The sequence below is a fragment of the Ochotona curzoniae genome, unplaced genomic scaffold (genome assembly GCF_017591425.1).
Source record: "Ochotona curzoniae isolate NIBS_2020 unplaced genomic scaffold, NIBS_Ocur_1.0 scaffold_4506, whole genome shotgun sequence".
Taxonomy (NCBI): domain Eukaryota; kingdom Metazoa; phylum Chordata; class Mammalia; order Lagomorpha; family Ochotonidae; genus Ochotona; species Ochotona curzoniae.
The window spans coordinates 15,743,361-15,764,916 of NW_024467119.1; the positions used below are offsets into that span (position 1 = coordinate 15,743,361).

Consider the following 21,556-nt stretch of genomic DNA (forward strand, 5'->3'; position numbering starts at 1 on the left):
TCATCAGCAGAGCACAATCGAGTGACCTTGCAAGGTGCTGGAGCAGGAAGACACATCTTTGCTAAGGCTCCTCTCTGAATCTGGCCTCATTGTTGAATTTACTAACAGTATTTTAAATAATATACTTGATGGTATTAAATGATAGGCTTAAATGATATATAATGAAGACCTAGGGTTGGCATATTTGTGTTATTATCTTTTATTAAACATTACATGCTACTAGAAATTAAATAGCAAATCTCCTAGCTATACAATCAGTCTCTGAAACAGATCACTTAAGAGTCATCCATTTGCAAGATGAATTTCACCAATATTTGACTCTTGTCTCTAACTTCTGTGGAGTTGTGTGTTCATGACTTATGTAGTATATTTGATATAAACAAAGACTATTAACAAGATAAAAAGATGAAAATATTACCTTAAAACTGTCCCTTTATGTGATCATTTAGAATTTCTGTTTAAATATGTATAAAATACATTGTTTATTTTTATTTGAGAGTGTGTGTTTGTGAGAAAAGAGAGAGAAATAATGGATTGTCCAATCACTGGTTAACTTTCCAGATTCGGCCAACAACAGAGCTGGATCAAGTTAAGGAAGAAGTGAGTAAGTCTGTGAGTCATCCACATACGTGTCAGCATCCCATACTCTGGGATCGTCATCTGTTGCCTTGCAGGTACATTAACAAGGAGCTGAATTGTAGGAAAGGGCACAACTCAAGCCCAGACACTCCAGTAGAGGGTGTGGACATCCCAAGTGGTGGTCTACTCCAATCATCACAGCATCTATTTGTGTTTCTCTCTAATATTTTTGATTGCTGAACTGTTTAAAATGTGCAAAAATACTGCAAGAAGCAAATGCACAAATTTAATATAATAGCATTTTGTTTATTCTCTGCCAAGTTAACATTTGTTATCAACTGTGTGTTTAAGTAACGCTCCATGTAAAAGCTTTCTCAAGATGAACGCAAACGAAAGAAATCCTTGTCTCCAACTTTGAGTATACATAGAGATATTATATACTCAGTATGGATTAATAACTGTAGAGAAAATATGACATGTGATTACTTAGTTTCCACAAGCTATTCAACTTAAAAAAAAATAGGCCAGGTTTTGTCTTTCTGAGTGCATTTAGAGCTCTATTCCTGCCTTGCTCTAATGAATGGCACAGTTCCTCTCCCTTAAGGAAAAGTTTGTGTAAAGAACACTAGCATACTATATTTTTCCTTTTATATACTTCACTGTGTGTTGTAAGTTTACTTTCAAACTCCCTCGGTTATATTGGTTGTCTTTTCAAAGTTTAATAAAGCCAACTGTTATCTTTTTATTTGATGAGCATTTTTATCCTAATTATCACCATTAAAAGTTGTTGCCAAAATACTTTCATATGCAAAAAAGTATTCTCAAAATTTGTTTTTGTGCCTAAAATATCTGTCTGTAGATATCTGTCTTTCATTTGCTCATTGAAATCTATCTTCAATTATGCAAATATTTTAAAAAAAGATTTATTCATTTATTTTATTGGAAAGGCAAATGTACAGAGAGGAGGAGAAACAGAGAGGAAGATCTTCTGTCTGATGATTCACTCTCCAAGGGGTCGCAATGGCGGGTGCTGCACTGGTCAGAAGCCAGGAGTCAGGAACTTCTTTCCAGGTCTGTCACATAAATGCAGGCTCCCAAGGCTTTGGGCCATCCTCCACTACTTTCCCAGGCCACAAGCAGGGAGCTGGGTGGGAAGTGGGGCTGCCAGGATTAGAACTGGTGCCCATATGGGATCCCGGCACATTCAAGGTGAAGAGCTTAACCATTACATTATCATGCCGGGCCCCAATTATACAAATATTTTTGCTTAGCTTTATAATCTGTTTTCTACAAACAAAGCCTCTGATTACTATCTCAGTGCAAGAGGTAGAGAATTTTTAAAGCCATTTAACACTTTATTTGACATAGACTTCTAAGTATGTTCAATTTGTTCATTGATTCCATTTACTATGTCATTGTGAAGAAAGAATACATAGAGTATTTTAAAGTTTTGATTTTTGTATTTTACGTATTGCAGATGTTTCTCAGAAATGTATGACTTGAAAAAGCATGGCTAACAAATGAGAGAGCTTAAGGCAGGAGAAGGAAAATATTCAAACATTATTATCCATAGACTCAGACTACATTTATGGTGCGCTAGTCATCATTTTCAACTATTAGGGAGCAGTATCTCTTTACATTGTGCCATACTGTTTGCTCATTTAGGTGAAAATTGGACTCTATTCATGCACTCATGTGGACAATATCTCATATTTCTTTCCAAATATTTTATTGTGCCACACGGATTTCAGCAAGACACAAACTACAACCTTGAAAAAATTTTAATACAAAAATATCATGGTTATGCATCTTGTATTTCATGATTCAGGTGAACTGTAATCTCCCTATAAGACTAGGACATACCTATTACTGTGATAAGAGACTTCCCCAAGTGTAGCCTGTTTTCCAACTGCTTGGATTATGGCAGTAAGTGAGCTCAGGATCCATGCTTTGTCTTCGCTCAAGAAAATACAATGATACCAATAGGCAAAATGTATTCTGTTTTACCAACCCACTCAGACCAATTTTTTATTGACATAAAGTTGAATGAAATCTTTCTTTCATTATCCAATGCTCATTATTTATTTCTTTAAAAATACCATCCACTTCTGTTGTAGCTATTATCAAGATCAGGATATAGATTGTTATATTTTACATACTGTAGTGATCTGAAAAAATTATCTTATACACTTTCACAAGGTTCTGACTGCTCTTTCTGAAGAGGACACATGTTTTTCACACGATTGTATTTGGTCAAATACAGTGTATTTATGAATATGTACACAAAATTTCAGGTATTTTCTTGTTCTCTGATAGCCTGAGTTTTCAGTGGGTCTTGTTTCGTATTTTGTTTTACAGAATTATACTAGTGTGACTCAGTCAACATTAAAGAATAAATGCTTGAATTGAAGATTATTGCAATTAGACTTATATATTCCTTCATGTTTAGTTAAAACAAATTGAGGAATAAATCAAGAAGGCACACTTCCCATAGAACATGCAGGAAAAAAACTTGCCACATCTTGATCTCTAGAGCATGAATTAAACTCAAGTATCATCTGTCAGACACTTGCAGTGTGAAAGAACTTTTAATCCCTCTTTTTCTTCTTTTCTGTCTTAACAAGCTTTTGATAAACAAACAGACAGATTTTTATGACCAGATAAGTAGGGATTGTCACACAGGCCAGCAGGAACCCAATCACATCCAGAGAGTGGTACTGGTACCAGGTGAGGTCGTGGGCTGCAACCCGCAGGTGTTTGGCTCCTTTGTGGCGCATGACATGCTCGATCCAGAAGACGGCTGTATCCAGGGGCTTCATGGGCTGATCGTGATGAATTCTCGATAACATCATGACATTCTCTTTATAGCTAGAGGGAAATCAAACAGATGACAAATTACAGACTGAAACATAAATATAGATGTGTGAAATTTTCATGCAGATGATAAAATGAGTGCTACATACATATGGAAGTTCAATTAATCTCTCTCACAATTATTAGAATAATCTTAACTGATAAGCTAACATTCATTAGATGAATAGAAATTCAGTGTGCAAGTAACCAATTTGTGGACGAAAGCGGGTGAGAACATACAGGTCTAGCATTGCATGCTAGATATTGCAGTCAGTTAATACTGAAGTTCAGAAAATAAAGCACAAAAATAAAAATGACAGCAACAACAACAACAAAAAACCTGTAGAACTTGAATTATTTTATTGGAATTATGAAGGAATCTCATTATAAGGTAAAAATCAATTTCAACTTTATGAACATGAAGACAGAGCCATTAAAAGTGGAGTTAAGTGGGCAAAGCAAATGATGTGTGTGTGTCAATTAGAATTGAGGTAATCATACTGTATCAGTGGATAAGTTATCAAATGAATCACATTGAATTGCTTTGTTTTGAACCGTGAAATCTGTCAGTCCTTCTTATGAGTTTCTCTGTTCCTAGTTGTTGGTCTCTAAACGAAATAGATAGTAATATTACCTTTCTAATTCTAGTGTTCAAAGCAAAAATGTATTGATTCTTAAAACGCTTTCAATTATTTTAGTATGTAGTAGAACAACAATAAAAGCTCTCTCAAAAATTCTCACATTTTACTTTGAAACCTTGCAATTTTAGAATAGTGCGGTTGCTTTTATTCATTATACACTTCCAAAATTTTATTAATATAAAGAGAACAGATTTTTGCATTTCATAGCTAAGTAAACACAAACCTCCTTCATTCCCTGGCCTCCTCATTCCCATCTTTCCTGTTATCCTTCAGAAGTATGACAAAGACATAATATTTATCAAAAGCATTGCAATTCTACTTATGCCTAGTCTTCAAATGTGAAGGATGCATATAGAATTATGATTTTACCAAATTTTAGCCAAAGTATGGGGAAAATTACCTTTTGTCCTATTTAGAAAGCACAGTACCCCAACTCAGAGATTTGTTCATGATATAATAAAAACTATAATGAAAAAGTTAAGTAATGCATGGAAAGAACTAATCCAATGCGAGTTACAGCACATGAATTCAACATGTGTCACCTACTTAAGAAATTCTTATGTTACTAATTTTGAAAAAACTATTGTTCATTATGATTCAATGCACTTTAGTTCAAATGAACAAATGAAAGGTATATTCCCAATCAAAAAGGAAAAACAAAGGTGGTTCTTATGTGGCTTTTTGATGAATGACAGCTGTAATAAAATGGAAGAGACCTGCATTCTAAAACTAATAAGCTTTATTGCTTGTCAACATTTCCAATCCAAATGTGTGGGTTTTTAAAGTTTGAATTCACATTGAAGCAAAAGGGGAAACATATAAGTTGTATCATTGAAGTCAAGAACCTAACAGTAAAATTTTACTAGAATTATTGTGTATATTGAAAATACTTACAAATAAATGATTTGTTACTTCTATAAGTGTCATTATTAGACAAGAAGGCTCAGTTTGAACATTTTTTTAAAAATATTTTAAGTTCTTCCAGAAAAGCAACAACCATATGAAATAAAAACCTGAATGCATTTGTAACTAGCCTTCTGTTTCAATAGAAGGGTAACTGGGTAAATTTAAAAGTTCCAGTTGTTAACCAATATGAATGACAAGACAAAAACATTAGAAAGGAATATTGGCAAAACAATAAATGTAATTCCAAGAACGAGTTGGTTACAGCATGTTGTTTTATGGAAAATAAACAATTTGAGACAAATCTAAACCAAAGATAACAATCAATATGAGGTCATGTCTATGTTAATGAGCATCACTCTAGGAATCTCTTTACTGTTTACATATAACCCATAAAATGTTGTGTCTCTGAACTGCACATGAACAATTACATCTTAAAATATGACATGAGTGCTCAGGCTTTAAGAAACCCATAGTGTGCTGAAAGTAGGTTAGCACTTTTATATGTTGATTGCTTGATTTAGTTGCATTCTTTTAGTCCTCTTGTGGTCATCTTCAGGGACACATCTCACTCAATTTATACACTGCTTCCCACTCTGTGCACTCTCCAGAGAACTCTACTGAAATCAATGAGAAATCATGGTAAAACTCAGAAGACGTAACTCACAGTTGCCTTCCAACCTTAAGGAAATCTGTGCTCAACATTTGTTCTTGCTTAGACTCAACTGCCACCCTCTTGGCCTTCATCTGATAACTTATGGGCAAATTCTGTCTAGTCTTAAGGAAAGTAATACTCACGAAGGATCATGAATGACTGTCTTCAAGGCATTGAGTAAATCTGCACTTGACATGGTTTTCCAGTTCAGTCTCACAGCTGCTCCCTTGGCTGTCATGTAGGCAATGTTATCAGGTTGGTCTCCAAACAAAGGAAGACCCACCATAGGGATGCCATGGTGGATTGCCTCATAGACACCATTGGCTCCACCATGAGTTACAAAAGCTCTGGTTTTTGGATGACCTAGGGTTGAGGAATTTTTAATAAAATTATTAAGCATGAATCTTAGAATGAAAAGGGGAAATTTACAGTATGAAATGATAAAGGGACAGAGCTGTCTGGTGGACAAATCACTGACAGACATAAATCTGCATGAAACTGCTTTCAGATCTAGAGAAATTGGCATGTAAATCCATTGAGAAAGTAAGTGAAGGCTACATGGAAGGGAAAGTGTGAGATTTATAATTTAACCAATGAATGCAAGTTCTATGAGTGAACATAAAGAAAAAAAATTCTGAATCAAATACATTTCATTCACAAAAGTTCAATCGGTGGACATAAAGAAAGATAAATCTGAATAAAATAAATATTATACACAAAAATAGAAGCTGAGTGCAAGTTACAATATTGTCTTTTTGAAATACAGTGCATTTAGGACCCAGAGCAGTGACTCCACACGCTAATATTCCGCCTACCAGTGCTGGCATCTCATGTGGGCAACAATAGTAGCCCTGGCTGCTCCACATCTGAGCCAGCATTCTGCATATAGCATGGGAAATCAACTCAAAATCACTCAAGTTCCTGGAAACCTGCATCCTTGTAGGAGACCAGGAAGAATCTCCTGTCTCCTGGCTTCAGGTAAACTCATTTCTCGCCATGTCAGAATTAAATCAGTGATTTGAAAATCCTCTCTTTCTCTGTAATATACATTTCAAATCAAAGCAAAAAAACAATTCACTAGGTCTTTAATTTGAGGTTTCCCACAAAGAAGGTTGTGTTACCCAAAATGATAGGCAACACTCCTTTTTAAATGTATTCACACATAAATATGCAGATTCATTTATTAAATAGAAGTTTATGGTTCTTCTATTGCTTTGGAAATCAATGATGTTAGAGGAAAGCATGGAAATAATGACTGAATTAGGAGACAGGCAATGCAGTGCATTATTGAGAGTTCTCTGTGGGACAAAACTACACTGGGGCCTGGTGTGATAGTGTAGTGGTTAAAGTCCTCAACTAGCACACGCGCTGGGATCCCATATGATCACTGATGCTAAACCGGTGATCCTATTTTCCTTCCAGCTCCCTGATTGTGACATGGGAAAGCAATTGAGAAGGGTCCAAATCCTTGGGACACTGCATCCATGCAGGACACCCAGAAGAGCTCCTGGCTCTTGGCTTTGGATTGGCTCATCTCCAGCCATTTCGCTCACTTGGGGAGTGAACCATCAGATGGAAGATCTTCCTCTCTGTCTCTCCTTCTCTTTGTATATCTAACTTTCCAATAAAAATAAATAAATCTTTTTTAAACACCCACTATATTGGAAGATATTTTGATTTCAGACATAAACAATGTATACATGTTTAAAAATATTCCATCTGTTATGAATTTTTATGTCTTCTGGGAATGCAAAGTGTATATATACGTCTTATGCTTTTCTCCATAATACATGGTCATTGTCATCCAATTTCCTATTGTGTTGTTATTATCTGCATTGACTATTACTCATGTTTTCAGCAGTATTTTTTTTAGCAAGGTCTTACCAAGAAGATCATTCTGAGGGATCCAATTATACATCTGAGTATTGGGCCCTAAAGTTTCTGGTTTCTTTCCATCAAATCTCCATAAAACCTGTTAAATAAAGAAAATATCTTATCCAAGGCTTAATTTAAAGAGAGCATATCACAAATCTAAAATGATTGGCATATCAACAACTAAATGTTCTCCATAGAAAAGATAAGGAAAGGATTAAGTGTGTTAATGGAACGCCCTTTCCTGTGCTGATATTTTATATTTGATCAGATGTTAAATCTAATAATTTTCCATAGAAAGAGCCTTAGTGAGTGAGCTCATAGGTAACAACTTCAGCTGTTTAATTCTCATGCAAAAAATGACACATTAGCAGTGAACTATTAATTTTTCAAATATGTATGTTTTGATGTTAGCATTATCTTTTAAATTTAATACTAAAAGTTTCCTTTTAAAAACTAAAATGAATTATATTCACATTTCCATAATTTCATTAGGATTTGACATCTTTTAAGTGACAAGAAAGCAATTCCCCATGATCAGAAAAGCATGAAAAATAGTTTAGTTGCTCTCAGGAATCATATAAAACTGATTTCATATTGCCAAATAGTGCACACCACTTCTGGGATAATTTGAAGTTGCATTTTAAAAATCATTTCCTTTTTTTAAAATCATTTCAATGTATTAGGATTTCTACAGTGGGAGATATTGAAAAATAGAGTGTAAGGTGTTTCATAAATAGTATGGCAATTTACTGAAGTCCAAAATTCTGTTGTTACTAAATTTCCTCAATTAAGTTTTACTCTCTCAATTAACTATAAGGCATTACAAGACATGATAAGCATGCTCTTCTCTACTCAGTCATCATGCTCACTATAAGGTACAGCACTGTCTTTGAATTTCAGAGTTTTCCTAAACTAGAATACAAACCACACGTGTTACTTTTCTATATAATCTGTGCATGTTAAAAGTAAATTCAAGGCCTGGAACAGTAGTCTAGTGGCTGGGCTCCTTGCTTCGCATGCACCAGGATCCCATATGGGTGCCAGTTGTAATCCCGACAGCTCCACTTCGCCTCCAGCTCCCTGCTTATGGCCCAAAAAAGCAGTGGAGGATGGCCCAAAGCCTGGAGACCCTACACCCATGTGTGATACTTATGAGAAGCTTCTGACTTCTGGCATTGAATCAGCTCAGCAACAGCCATTGTGGCAACATGGGGAGTGAACAAGTGGATGGAAGATCTTTCTCTCTTTGCCTCTCTGTAAATCTGACTTTCCAATAAAAACAAATCTTTTTTGTTGTTGTTGTTGTTGTCATTGTTAAAATAAACTCAGTTTTTCACACTAAACAAAAACGTACAAATAGGTGATTAATAGAAGCTTATAGTAGATAAAAAGCTCATTCATAAATATATTATCATAATAGTTACATGCAGCAGAATATTAATCCCTACTGTATTATAGAAGATTGTGAACATTAAGTTTCTTCCCATCCCACCCCTATTAATGTTGGATTATTTATATTCTTTTCCTCCTGATCAATACAAAAAAGGTGCTAATAAGACAGGTTAGATGCAAGTCCTCAAGGAGCCACATTTATGTTGGACAAAGCCAAGCTCCAGGTATCGAACCCCATCTAATTCTCCTCTTGCGTGCTATGGGTTTATGATTTAGACCCTGGCAGAGTCCATTCCCATGAGGCAGGATAAACCTTTTCTTTTTGACATCTGCATACCCAAGGGAACCACAACCTGAACTCAGTATTAATGAGACCTGGTCCTCCTTTCTTTTAATATACTTGACACATTAGAAGAAAAAACAAGTTAGAATTACAAGAGAAATCTAACTGCATGAAGCACCTTAGAATTTCTTCAACACTGACTTATATTCACTCTGCAGAGAGAGTTTGAAGCTAAAATATACCCTGTTGATAAATTTAGTAATGCCTGAGAATATCTTTAGTGTATACAATAGCCTTGTCAGTCCTAGAAGCAAAGGCTCAAAGGACAGGGCCAAATCAATGCTTCCTAGAACATGATCACATTAGTTAGGTAATATTAAAGCAGTTACTGTGCTTGTTAAGTATATTTTTAATGACAAAAGTGATACCAGAGTCAATTAAAATCAAAACCCATCATCAATGTTTTAGCATCTTTGAGGTCTCTTCTTAAACTGACATCTTAGAATGATATCTGAGAAGAAATGGATCTACTATAATAATTTATTTTTCATACAAGATGTTTCTGAAATCAACTCTGTCCAGAGTTGAGCACACACTTCAGTACCTCCCACCATGAAGCAGCTTTTCTGACCTTTTGTGGAAGCTGGGCAAGCGCTGATGCGATCACATTGGCCCTCTCTTCTGTCATTTTACTGACCATTGAACCCAGAGAAAACACCACGACTCCCTCCTCTCCAGAGCTCTGCACAAAATCTTCCATGTCCTGTGAAGAGAGAATTAGCTCCATGACAAAATAGCAACAGCAAGTCACACACTAATGAAAGGCTTGGTACAAATAAATGGAAGAATGTTGAGTGTGATTAGGAATGAGAGAGGAGCACCTGTGGAAAAAACATACAATGCAAAATTTGCCACTTCTCATTTTCTAGTGTACAGGGAATAGTATGAAATGCAATCACATTGTTGTGCTAGTCGTGTTGCAAAGTTATTTTCTACTTATTAAAACCTTAGTATGCAATGTTCCTTCTGTTATGTTTTAAAGAAATCCAATCCTAATGTACATTTCTTACTAATTACATGAAAAAAAATAAATCTTTGTTTTCTCTTTTGTTCCACCTATTTCAACAAAATGTTATTTTGGGCTAATTTAATGTTGTTTTTCCATGGTTGGTTTCATATTAGTGTCCTACTTAGCCAATGGTATAAGCTATCTTAAACTGTCACTTGTCACATGTGTTTCTTAAATAGTATCTAAAAATTTCATAATTTGTGAAAGATCAACATATTGTGTGGAATAAAGATGTTATTAACATTGAGTATGAAGATAAACTTTGAAATTACTAACTTGGATTCAAGCCTCATACTGACATCGTTATGATTATCATCATTATCTTATTACCTATACCTCTGGTTTCCTTGTTCTAAATGTCTTAATATTATTTCTCATAAAACTTTATTATGCTAAGTAAGAGAACATTTAACAGTAGGGTTGTTAGGAATCACACTTTCACAAGTATTGACTTGACTTTTAGACCTGTGAAAGTTATTGTACATAGTGTAAAAATTTATGATCAAAACAGATACCATGGTGTAATAGTTTCAGAAGACATTATGTGACTGTTATTTAGAAGGTGGATAAAAATACAGCTTAGCATATCATGCAATAGAGATATAAAGAATTCTTATTTTCTGCATAACTGAGAATTTCATGGAAAATGGTTCAAGGTTAAATTTATTTGATGTCAGGCTTACCTGTGACCTAGTCATAGTTTTCCCATGATCACCTTGAAGATTCATCACCTGCGTTTTAAGCTTTTTGACAAATATACTTTTTTTGTACATATAATGAATCCTTTTTCATAAAAATGAAATCCTTTACAGAAAGTAAATTAACATATGTAAGTTGGTTCCTGGTAAGAGAATGTGCTTCCAAATATAATAATAATAATTCCATTATTTTTACAAGTTTGCAAAAGCGGTTTCACCAGTCTTAAGTCAGAATCTGAGTGGGGATTCTGGTTTTTTCATTTTTTACTTCCTTACTATAAAATTAAAGCTTAGGGTAAGAAAGAAAAGAAAAAAAAATGTTACAAGATGTAGCGGTAGACTTGTTTACAAAGAGTGAATGAGCATATATTGCATTATGTCATATAATAAAATTTTCCAAATTGAAGCAACACACAGACCAGATAAGGCAAAAAAGAAGGAAAACTGTCTCCAACAAATTCTCTAGCACAAATTTCAAAGGTAAATACTGGGTAATTCACACATTATCAGAAACCTTTTATTCACATTTTACTGTAAATGAGTTGTTAATTACAATGGTTTGAGACACACAAATGAAGAGTAGGGGAAATTGTAACTTGATTGCTTACTTTCACAAGAAAAAACAGTGACCAAAACACATAAAATACATAATATAAATTTGGATTTCTTAGAGAAAAAAATTAGACTTTCAGTTATATTGAGTACATTCACTGAAACTAAACATATCCTAGCTATTTAGATGCCAAATATTGAAATGTAGAAACATATTTGTTTATATATTTTCAAAAATAGCAAATAAACCTTTTGCTCCATTTTCATCAACTTTTGAAGCATGGTGTGTGCACCTTAAAATGCAATATGAATTTAACACATATTTAGTTTTTGTATTTCTTCATAAATATGTCATTCTAAAAGCTTTAGTAACTGTAAAGTGAAAGGCCTTTCTCAGACACAACATGTAAGAATGATAAGTTCTTCATTTCAAATGCATTGAGCATTTTCTCTGTATTCATTTTCAGACAGCTATAAGACTGAAACCAAATTCCCCAAGGTGGCATTCATTACTGCTGTGTCCACTCTCAGTATTAAGCAGAAAGAGCAGCTCTGTAGTGAAGCCACCACTGCTACTCTCTTGGCTCTCAGTCCTGTGAATCTCATGTGCAATGAGGTAATGCTATGGTGAGAGCAAGTGAGTTTGGCTGTAAATCTTGTGGGAGCACATAATTACATTGTTGAGAAATGACTTTCCTTTTAAGTTAGAATATTACTGAGGAGCCTCCGCATGTATAGTAAAACTCAACACTGGGTCGGATCTTGTTCATCTTATTGCCAAAGCCTGTATGTTTAATTTTAATTGACTCGGTAGCATTTCTGTTTTCTAAGATTTTTTTTTAACTATTTGTTTTGTTGGAAAATCAGAATCACAGAGACGAAACAGAAAGATGGCCACAATGCATGGAGCTGACTCAAGCCCAAGCCAAAACCAGCTGCCAGTAAACATGAGCTTGTTCCTGGTCTCTCATGTGGATTCTGGATCCCAAGGCCTTGGGCTGTCTTAGACTGCTTCCTGAGGCTACAAGCAGGGAGCTGGATGGCAAGTGGAACAGCAGGGACACGGACTGGTGCCTGTATGGGATCCTGGTACATGCAAGGCAAGGACTTTAGCCACTAGGCTCCTGCACCTGGCCCTTTTATCACTTTATAAAAAAATAATTTTAATCTATTGGAAATCCAGGTCAGAAGAATCAAGATGGCTGAATAGGCTAAGCGTACATTTAAACAGATGAAGAAATTTAAGCCAGTGTGAAATAAAGAGGGAAGATTTCAGGAAAGAGAAGAGAACAACAGCACTGGCAGCTGGCACTTCACCAGCAACCAGGTGAGAAGGGATATCTACCGGGAGTTCAGGCAGTGCACCCAGACAAAGAAGTGCCTGTCTTGCTGGTCTGTTTGATTTGACCAGGTTTAGAGACAGAGCAGCAGATCCCAGACGAGCAGTGCGGGAACAGGGTGGATTTCACCACCTAGTCCACTACTCAGAGCCAGTCAGGCACCATTTTGTTTTAGGAGGCAAGTGCTATGGACAGTGGTGAGAATGCACTGAATTGGGAATGAACTCATTTCTGGCTCAGTGAATTTCAGCAACATGGCATCCTACAGGTTTCACCCAAGACAGGTCTGGGTAGCCATCAGGCCTGATGGCCATCAGATCAAGAACTCTAGTAGTGGCACATCAGGTGCTATTTTGTACGAGGTAGAAAAGAATTTGAGACTCAAGGACAACAAAGAGCTGTGCATGCAATGAGCTTGATGAGGACTCACTGAGCTCAGTGCATTGCACAGGTCACTCAGGAAAATAATTCTGACTATGCCATTGTGCAGGTCAAAATAGGTCTGTGTGGCCCTCAGACCTAATGGCCAACAGGTACTGGCAAGATCAGCACCACCAACAACCTAGCTAAATAGGACATCTGGTGTCTCCCTAATCCTGGGACCTGCTCCAACTGGAAGAGGGAGAAAAATTATGCAGACAACAGTGCAGCCTCTGCAAGGTATCACATGAACTAGAGACTGGTGAGCCAGGAGGTGGGGCTATGGAAACCATGGTGGAAAATAACATAAGAACCCAGACCAGGAATTTGCTGGAGGGAGTGGCACAGCTGACTGCAAACAAACAGCCGTGTAACAACTGCAATAAGTATAATCGAACTGTAGACCTTTGGGTGACAGAGTAGAAACCTGTCCCAAGAAGAGGAATCTGCTAACCAGAACACCAATAATCAGAGCAAAAGGAGACACAAGGGCACAATGGGTATTAGTGAAGACCCCAGCAAAGCAACCAATGCTTTACTAACCTCAGAGTTCACTCAGGAAGACATTGAGAAAATGGGGGATACAGAATTCAAAACACTTGTTACAAAACTTCTTATCAACAATGAGAAGCACAAAAAGGAGACATTCAAGGATTTTAAGGAATATGTCACACTGGGAATGAATCAAATGAAAGCTAGTATTTCAGAAATGAAGAATACAGTGGAGCAAATGATAAGTTAGAGTGGAGAGTCTCCAAGATAGAATGAAGGAGGCAGAAGAAAGAATCTCAAAAATAGAAGACATTTCTTTCTAGCAGGGAGAAGCAAACAAAAAGCTGGAAGCAGATCTGCGTCAAGCTAAAAAAAAAGTATTCAAGAATTGAAAGAGACTATTAAAAGGTTAAACATAAGAGTTATGGGAGTCCCAGAAGGTGCAGAAAGAGAAGCTGGGTTTATAAATGTATTTAATGAAATAATAAGGGAAAACATTCCTGATTTGGAGAAAGAGTTGGGAAACAACATCCAAGAGGGGCACAGAACTCACAACAGGATTGATCAAAAGTGATCTTCAACACGACACATGATCATCAAGCTCTCTTCAATAGAACATACAGAAATGATCCATAAATGTGCTTGAGAAAAAAATAATTGACATAAGAAGAATGCCAATTAAACTCACAGGAGACCTTTCACAGGACACTCTACAGGCCAGGGAGAATGGAGCAACATATTCCAGATTCTAAAAGCAAAAAATTGTCGGCCCAGGATAGCCTTTCCAGCAAAAGTTCCTTTGTCTTTGAAAATGAATTGAAATTCTTCCACAGTAAAGAAAAGGTAAAAGAATATGCTGCTTCCAAACATCCTAGAAATGAGAATTAAAGATGTTCTCTTGACAGAGAAAAGGACCAGCATCCACCAAAACCAAAGGCAAATGCAAACAATATCCCACTAAAATAACAGCAGAAGACTAAATTAATGAGTAACCCGTTGCTAAAGTGACAGGACCAAATTACCACCCATTTATACCAACCTGAATGTAAAATGGCTTAAACTCATCAATCAAACTTCATAGAGTAGTAGACTGGTTTAAAAATCAAAACCCATCTATTTGTTGCCTACAGGAGACACATTTCACCAACAAATATCAGTGTAAACTACATATCCTGGATTTTGATTTTTTTTGTTACTTTTAGTTCTCAAAACACTTTCTTCTGATTAACTTCTTCAATGACTCATAGATCATACAGTAGCATCATTTTCTTCAAGAAGACTCTTGATTTTCCTTTTCATTTCTTCAGTGACATGTTAGTTATTCTGTAGCATGTTATTTAACTTCATGGTGTTATTAATTTCTTCTTTCTTTCTTCCTGTTGTTGATTATGTCTTGTGGCTTTTCGTGTAGGGGGATGTATAGTAACTGTGTGATGGAGACTATCAATCTAGCAGCATGTTATTGAACTACATGGCATTGTAAATTTCTTTTTTCCTTCCTGTCATTGATTTTTTTTCTTGTGGGTTTTCATTTAAGGGGGTGTATAGTAACTGTGTAATGGAGACTATCATATTCAGATGTGAGAATACAATGCACTATACATCTCTATTTCCAGACAAAGATGGACACCCCAGTGAAACTGTTTACTATATCTTGAGAATAGGATGCTGGACTCTCTGCCATTGTCCACGCACACAATGATGGACATATGACTGTGTATGAGGTGCTGTACAATAGTAAATAAATGGGGAACATAGATGGGGGGGAGGGAATTGATAAGGGGATAAGGGAAATCCCAGGGCCTATGGAACTGTATAATAAGATGAAAAGAAAAAGAAGCTAAAAAAAAATAATCCATGTCCTATTAAATAAAGGTGTACCTAAGTAGTTTGGCACATTTGATGTTACTAGTACCACTAAAATAACACCACAAATGTCAGCAAGGTCAACAGTTAACATCAATTCTGAATAGCTACATTACAAACATTATTTATTTTATTTTATCTGAAAGAAAAATTATATATATTTATAGAATACCACATGTTATTTTGTAACATAAAAACATTATATAATGTGCCAATCTGGGTAAACAGGTCTCCCCTGAAATTTTTCTTTTCTTCAGGATTTTTTTTAAAGAAATATTTTTGTACAGATAGTCTGAATTACCCCACTATCCATGGAGTTCTTGCTCTTCTTTAACTATAAGATAGTACTTGATCATCATTTTTATCCTCTGTCACAGTGCCAGAATCTCCCACTTCAGGTAACCCCCAGTCTGCCTTTAACTGGTATGGGATCAGCATTTCTAAATTGTACATATAGGTTTCATCATAAGATATTTGTTTTAATGTGACAGTAGCTTCCACACATACATGTTTCTGAAAATGACAAGATTCCACCCTTCTTTAGTTCTCACGAGTGTTCTGTGTATGTGTATCATATTTTCATTGGATGAACACACAGGTTATATCTATTTCTTGGATAACTGAAAAGTGTACCAGTGCAAATAAGTTCAGACACATGGTAATAATTCCATACTGGTTTCAAAGATATGTTCCTTTTTCAGTTTTAGTTTGTCCTTGTTGTTGTTGTTATTTACTTTTCCCACAAAGCACAACAAGAGATAATGTCATGTCAATGATTACTAAAATTTATTTATCTGTCAACTGTGCCTGAACTCCCTGTCTTTTAAGGATGTATCTATGTACTTAAAAATCGGAGTTACAGAGAAAGAGGGAAAGATAAATATTTGTCTTCTATCTGCTGGCTCACTTCTGAAATGGTGCAATAGTCAGGCTAGCCTAAGGTGAAAGCAGAAGCTATAGTATTGAACAGAAACTCAACAGGATCTCCCATGTGCTTGGCAAGGGATCAAACAGTTAGGCCAGCATCCATGGCCTTCTCAGGCCAATGCTGGGTAAATGAGCAGAAAGTGGTGGTGCAATTGATCTGATGCAAGAAAGTGATACGGCATTGCAGACAATGTCTTAACTTTTGTCAGTTCAATACTAGCCCTTGTCCCTGAACCTCTACAACAACCCCCAAAGGATCCCTCTGTCCATAGTCTTGGTTGAATGTAGATGAACCAAGGCTCTGCATCTTGAAGGCTTATTTGATAACTCTGATTAGAATACAAGTGGATATTTCATAACAATAATTTCCTCATTTGGTCTTAACTCTCCCCAGCTCATCTTTACTCAAGACTTTCCTTTATCAGGGCTTATAACTTCCTTTTTGCCTCTAAAATATTCAGCCTTTATATTCAATTTCATTTTCTTATACTGAACTCTATCTTCCTTCTTTTCCTGGCAAGAGGGCCCTTGGGTAGCCCAGAAATTCTCAATGACAGAAAAATCAGATACTTGTATTGTATAGAAAGAAATATGATTCTAAATGGCAAGCCAGTATATCTCACTTTCCACAACACTGCCTTCCTGTAATTAAAATATGCTAAAGATGCAATGCATGGACATTTCCAATGAAATGGACAATAAACACAGTAAAGGAAACAGAAACTTACTTACCTTGGGCAGCGGTTTGGCAGGTTTACAGTGGAGGCCTCCAACAAAATGGACATTTGGCAAGGTGGGACGAGGAAATTCCAAGTCCCAATAGCTTCGAATGAGCCACATGTCAGCTTTTGCCACCAGCTCATACAATGTAACGGGTCTTCCTGCAAAGTGAAAGGAAAAGGAAAGAGAATGGTCACGTAAAGTGTATCATGTCATGCTCTTAGAGCTTTTGAAGTGAAGCAATTGATATGCAAATGCCTGTGAATCCATAAAACAAATATGTTTATTTTGAAAAATTTGATTCATGAGTACAATTTACACAATCATACACACATACACACTTGAGTGTTGGAGATCTCTTCATCTGCTTGTTCATTTCCAAAGTGGTTAAAACAGACTAGGTGAGGCTACTTGAAAGCCAGGAGTTCCATCGAGGTTAGTGGAACAGAGACACAAGCCTCAGTCATTCTGGTTCAACAGCCATTAGAACTCTCAGGTACCAACAGCATCCCTAGGGCTTCTTGAACTGTATTTCAAGGCTGGCCTGGTCCTTGCCTTATATTGTTCCACACCTGCTCCTTTGAATATCTGCCCAACAATCCAGACCCTTCGAGCAAGGCCTCCCTATTTGACATGACCATGAAAAGATACCGCAGTTCCAACTCTCCAGTATCTCAACACCCAAAGCTACAAATGATCTTGTCTGCTGAAGAACATGGCATCTGCCACAGAGTCCCTCATCTACACAGCAGCAGTTGTCCACCCTCGGAGAAGTTATTAACCTTTAATAAATTCAACTGGGCTGTGAATTGACACCCCATTTCCTCTCTGTTCTGTGTCTTTTTACCAAAAGGTTTGCAAATAGATGGTAGAGACTCAATTCCTTGGATAACCTGTACTACTTTTTAGGCATATAGATTGAAACTTAAGGCAGTCATTCTAATGGGAGTACAAGTGTTACAAGTGGTTGCTTAACTCAGTCTACTATACCATTTGCTCCAAACTCTTGAGTTTTTAAAGGATGTGTTGGAATTCCATGATTTTACTGCTGTTTTTACCTTACAATAGAAGCAGACTAATACTTATTTATACATAAATATATACACAGAATATATCAATATATAGTATAACTGTCACTTCAAGGATTTTCATAAATAATAAAAATATATATTTGTCTTCACCCTTATTTTAAGGGTGTTATTTAAGTCAAGAAAGACAATTTTCAAAAAGTTGAGACTGCCAGATAAGTGTTAACTTAGCAGTTTTCTCTGTTTCTCAAATCATTGGACTAGAACATGTAACACTTTGACCTTCATAGCTATATTCAGTTGGGAAGCATCACCTACCTTAGCTATACTGTGACAGATGTTTGATAAAATGGACATGTAATTCCTTAGCGAAATGCTCAGTGCTTCATTTGCATTTGGAATGCTCTATCCTAGGTATGGGCCACTGAGCAAGGCCTCCCTATTTGACATGACCATGAAAAGATACCGCAGTTCCAACTCTCCAGTATCTCAGCACCCAAAGCTACAAATGATCTTGTCTGCTGAAGAACATGGCATCTGCCATAGAGTCCCTCATCTACACAGCAGCAACTGAAACTTTAATGTAAAATTTACATTAATGTAAAGCCTTTGCATAATATAGGATAGATTCTTAGATGATTGTATCTTTTTATTTTATTTCAACCAATAAGTGGCTAATTGATCTGTTTTCTCATTCATGCAAGATCAGCTTCAAAGTCATAGGAAAGTTAGATTTCTGTGAGGCGTAGGGGCAAAGAGGTTGTTAATCACTAAGATGGCGACTAAGTCCAGGTCACTGGCTGGCACGATGGCTGCCATGGACAGAGCCCTGAGCATGAACCATGGCTGGAGTCATGTACCTCCTAGGAAATACTGATTAACTACGGGCATCTTGTTCACATAACCCTGGCCTGTGGGAGGTGGATTTTGCAGTCATGCTCCTAGTAATTGGCTCCTAGTTTCTCCCCTCCTGGAATTTCCAAAATTCCCAGCTTGAGGCTATTCCTTACCCTATATAAGAAATTGAATTTCCTCAACAAATCAGAACTTCTTAGACAGAACCCCTTTCGGTCTGTTTTCTCCCGTGGGCCAGGAGGCTGGGTGACGGGCAGCAGGCTCATCACCTCCGGCAACCGGGTACTAAGGGAATCTGTGGGGGAGGCCTCCACATTGCCAATGAAAACCATGACTTACCTAATACTTCACTGCAAAACTGGTTCCATCTCTTCTCATTAAATACTTGAATCCAAAAGTCAAAATAAAGCATGAACAGCATATTTTTAACCCTCTCCATGAATGTCATTCTGCCACTTAAATCAGACAGAATGATAGGGACATAGGAAGGAGGCAATGAAAGTCCTCCATTGTACTTTTCCACAGTGTAACCAGGAGTGAAGCGAACACTCTGCACAAATGGGATTTTAAGTAGCTCTGCCAACAGTTCACCACATGGACTAATCGGATCTGACAGAAGAATATCAAACTTTGATTCTTGTAGCTTTGTCATGAGTTTCTTGTTCAAAACTGCTGCTTTACAGAGATCTTTACAAGTATTAGAATATTCTGAAAAGATTTTTTGCAATGCTAGAAGATATTCCCAATATGAGTCCTGCAGTGCATTTGTCCACATATCAACAAGTTGTATGAAAAACATATCCAGGTCATTTTTAGTGATGTCAATAGGAAAAGTTTCAAATTTGATAGCAGTTGTTTTGCCAGAGTCAACGAAAATTGAAGCGTTATGGTTCAGAACGATCACCTCATGACCTCTCCGGACAAGTTCCTCTAGGATTACATTTAAGTTCATCCAGTGACTGTACTCCATAGGCCACACCAGCACCTTTCCACAACTCCCAGATGTGAAGCAAGCGCTCAGCTGTAGCAGCAGCAGCAGAACTGAAACGTGTTTCAGGGACATTCTGGTGAAGTCACTGCTTCTTCTCCAAGTGCTGTCCCTTTTTGGGGCTCTTCATGCTTATATTTATAAACAAACTTAAAGTTAAAGTATAACTTTTACTAGTCCAAGTAATTAATTGATATGAATGTTAGGGCTATGGGCTGGGATGGCAGGAGAATAAGTTGTGAAAAAATGATCTTATATTTATGTGAGTAAGTAGGTTTTTATCTTTGCAACAAGTATTTTTACCTAAGTAGGATCTGCAGCCACATGTGGGAGAGACTCCTGGCTACACTATGGAAAAGGATACTACATTATTGCTTCTTTCTTCTGTCTCTATAATTCTGTCTAACTTAAGTGTTCAAGTGACATTTATGGAGAGGGTAAAAAATACACTGTTCATGCTTTATTTTCACTTTTGTTTTAACTATTGAATGTAACGAGATGGGACTGATTTTATTGTGAAGTACTAGCTAAGTCGTGTTTTTCATTGATAATGTAGGGGGCTCACTTTGCATAACTTTGAAGCTAAGCTTGCATGAATGTTAGAGCAGATATTTAGACTTTTATAGGCCAAAAAAAAAAAGAAAATATACCATGATTTATGAATATTTCAGATGTTATGGAAAGGTTTTCCATTAATGTCAAGGCATACATTAAGGGTTCAGTTAGAATTCAGTGGGCCATAATAGGGCCACAAATGAAGGATTGAGCAGCTCTCTAAGGAAATCCACGTCCACTTTTAATAGTGCCAAGAGCAGTGACAAATGAGAGGATACAGCATGAAACAAAGGTGGAAGTAATGTAACTATATGACTTTTCCATATTTCTTGCATTGTGTGGAAGTATCTTTAAATTGGATAAAATGTAATTTATGTGTAAAAAAAAATTAAACTCACCAGCTCAAAGTGCACAGTTCTGTGTCATACTACATATTCATATCAATCTATAACCACCATCACTATCAGCTTATAATATTTGATTATATTTTTTAAAAAGCCCTGGGGACAAGCATTTTGTACAGAAATTTAGACACGACTTGACACCCCACATCCTGTGTCGTATTTCCTGGTTCAAGCACTGGCTTTGGTTTGATCCAGCTTCCTGCTAAAGCATACCTTCGGAACAAGCGTGTGATGTTTCATAGGGTTGAGTTTCTCACACTCATGTGGGAGACTGAGATTCATTTCCCAAGTCTTTGCCTTGGCCAACCCAAAATTCATTGTTTTTGGCATCTGGAGAGTGAAAAAATGCATGGAAGTTTTATTACTCTGTTTTTCAATCAAAGTCAAAATGAAGTTTAAAGGACCTTACTAACAGAATACTTTTGCACCCTCTATTTTGGTCTTCCACATTATTCCTACTT

At 36.5% G+C, this 21,556-nt stretch overlaps 1 protein-coding gene across 2 annotated transcripts; it reads right to left on the minus strand.

Annotated features, from left to right (window-relative positions):
- Positions 1-2,300: 2,300 nt before the first annotated feature.
- On the minus strand, positions 2,301-20,242 carry LOC121147068 (UDP-glucuronosyltransferase 2B14-like). 2 transcript variants are annotated; one of them, XM_040966769.1, is made up of 6 exons: positions 19,740-20,242; positions 17,278-17,426; positions 9,813-9,944; positions 7,516-7,603; positions 5,775-5,994; positions 2,301-3,447 (listed from the first exon to the last, which is right to left on the minus strand). In XM_040966769.1, the coding sequence occupies exons 1-6, from the start codon at positions 20,209-20,211 to the stop codon at positions 3,168-3,170; spliced, it is 1,341 nt and encodes a 446-aa protein (XP_040822703.1). In that variant the 5' UTR covers positions 20,212-20,242; the 3' UTR covers positions 2,301-3,167. The 2 variants fall into 2 exon arrangements, with proteins under 2 accessions (XP_040822703.1, XP_040822702.1); XM_040966768.1 differs by having other exon boundaries at positions 19,488-20,242.
- Between the last annotated feature and the right edge of the window lie 1,314 nt (positions 20,243-21,556).

Excerpts from the sequence above, each read along its gene's own strand:
- LOC121147068 (XM_040966768.1), bottom strand. The coding sequence starts at position 20,211 with ATGTCCCTGAAACACGTTTCAGTTCTGCTGCTGCTGCTACAGCTGAGC. Across the intron at positions 17,427-19,487 it reads GTTTTGCAGTGAAGTATTAG|GAAGACCCGTTACATTGTAT; the intron begins GTAAGTCATGGT and ends TTCACTTTGCAG. Across the intron at positions 3,448-5,774 it reads ACAGTCATTCATGATCCTTC|CTATAAAGAGAATGTCATGA; the intron begins GTGAGTATTACT and ends ATTTCCCTCTAG.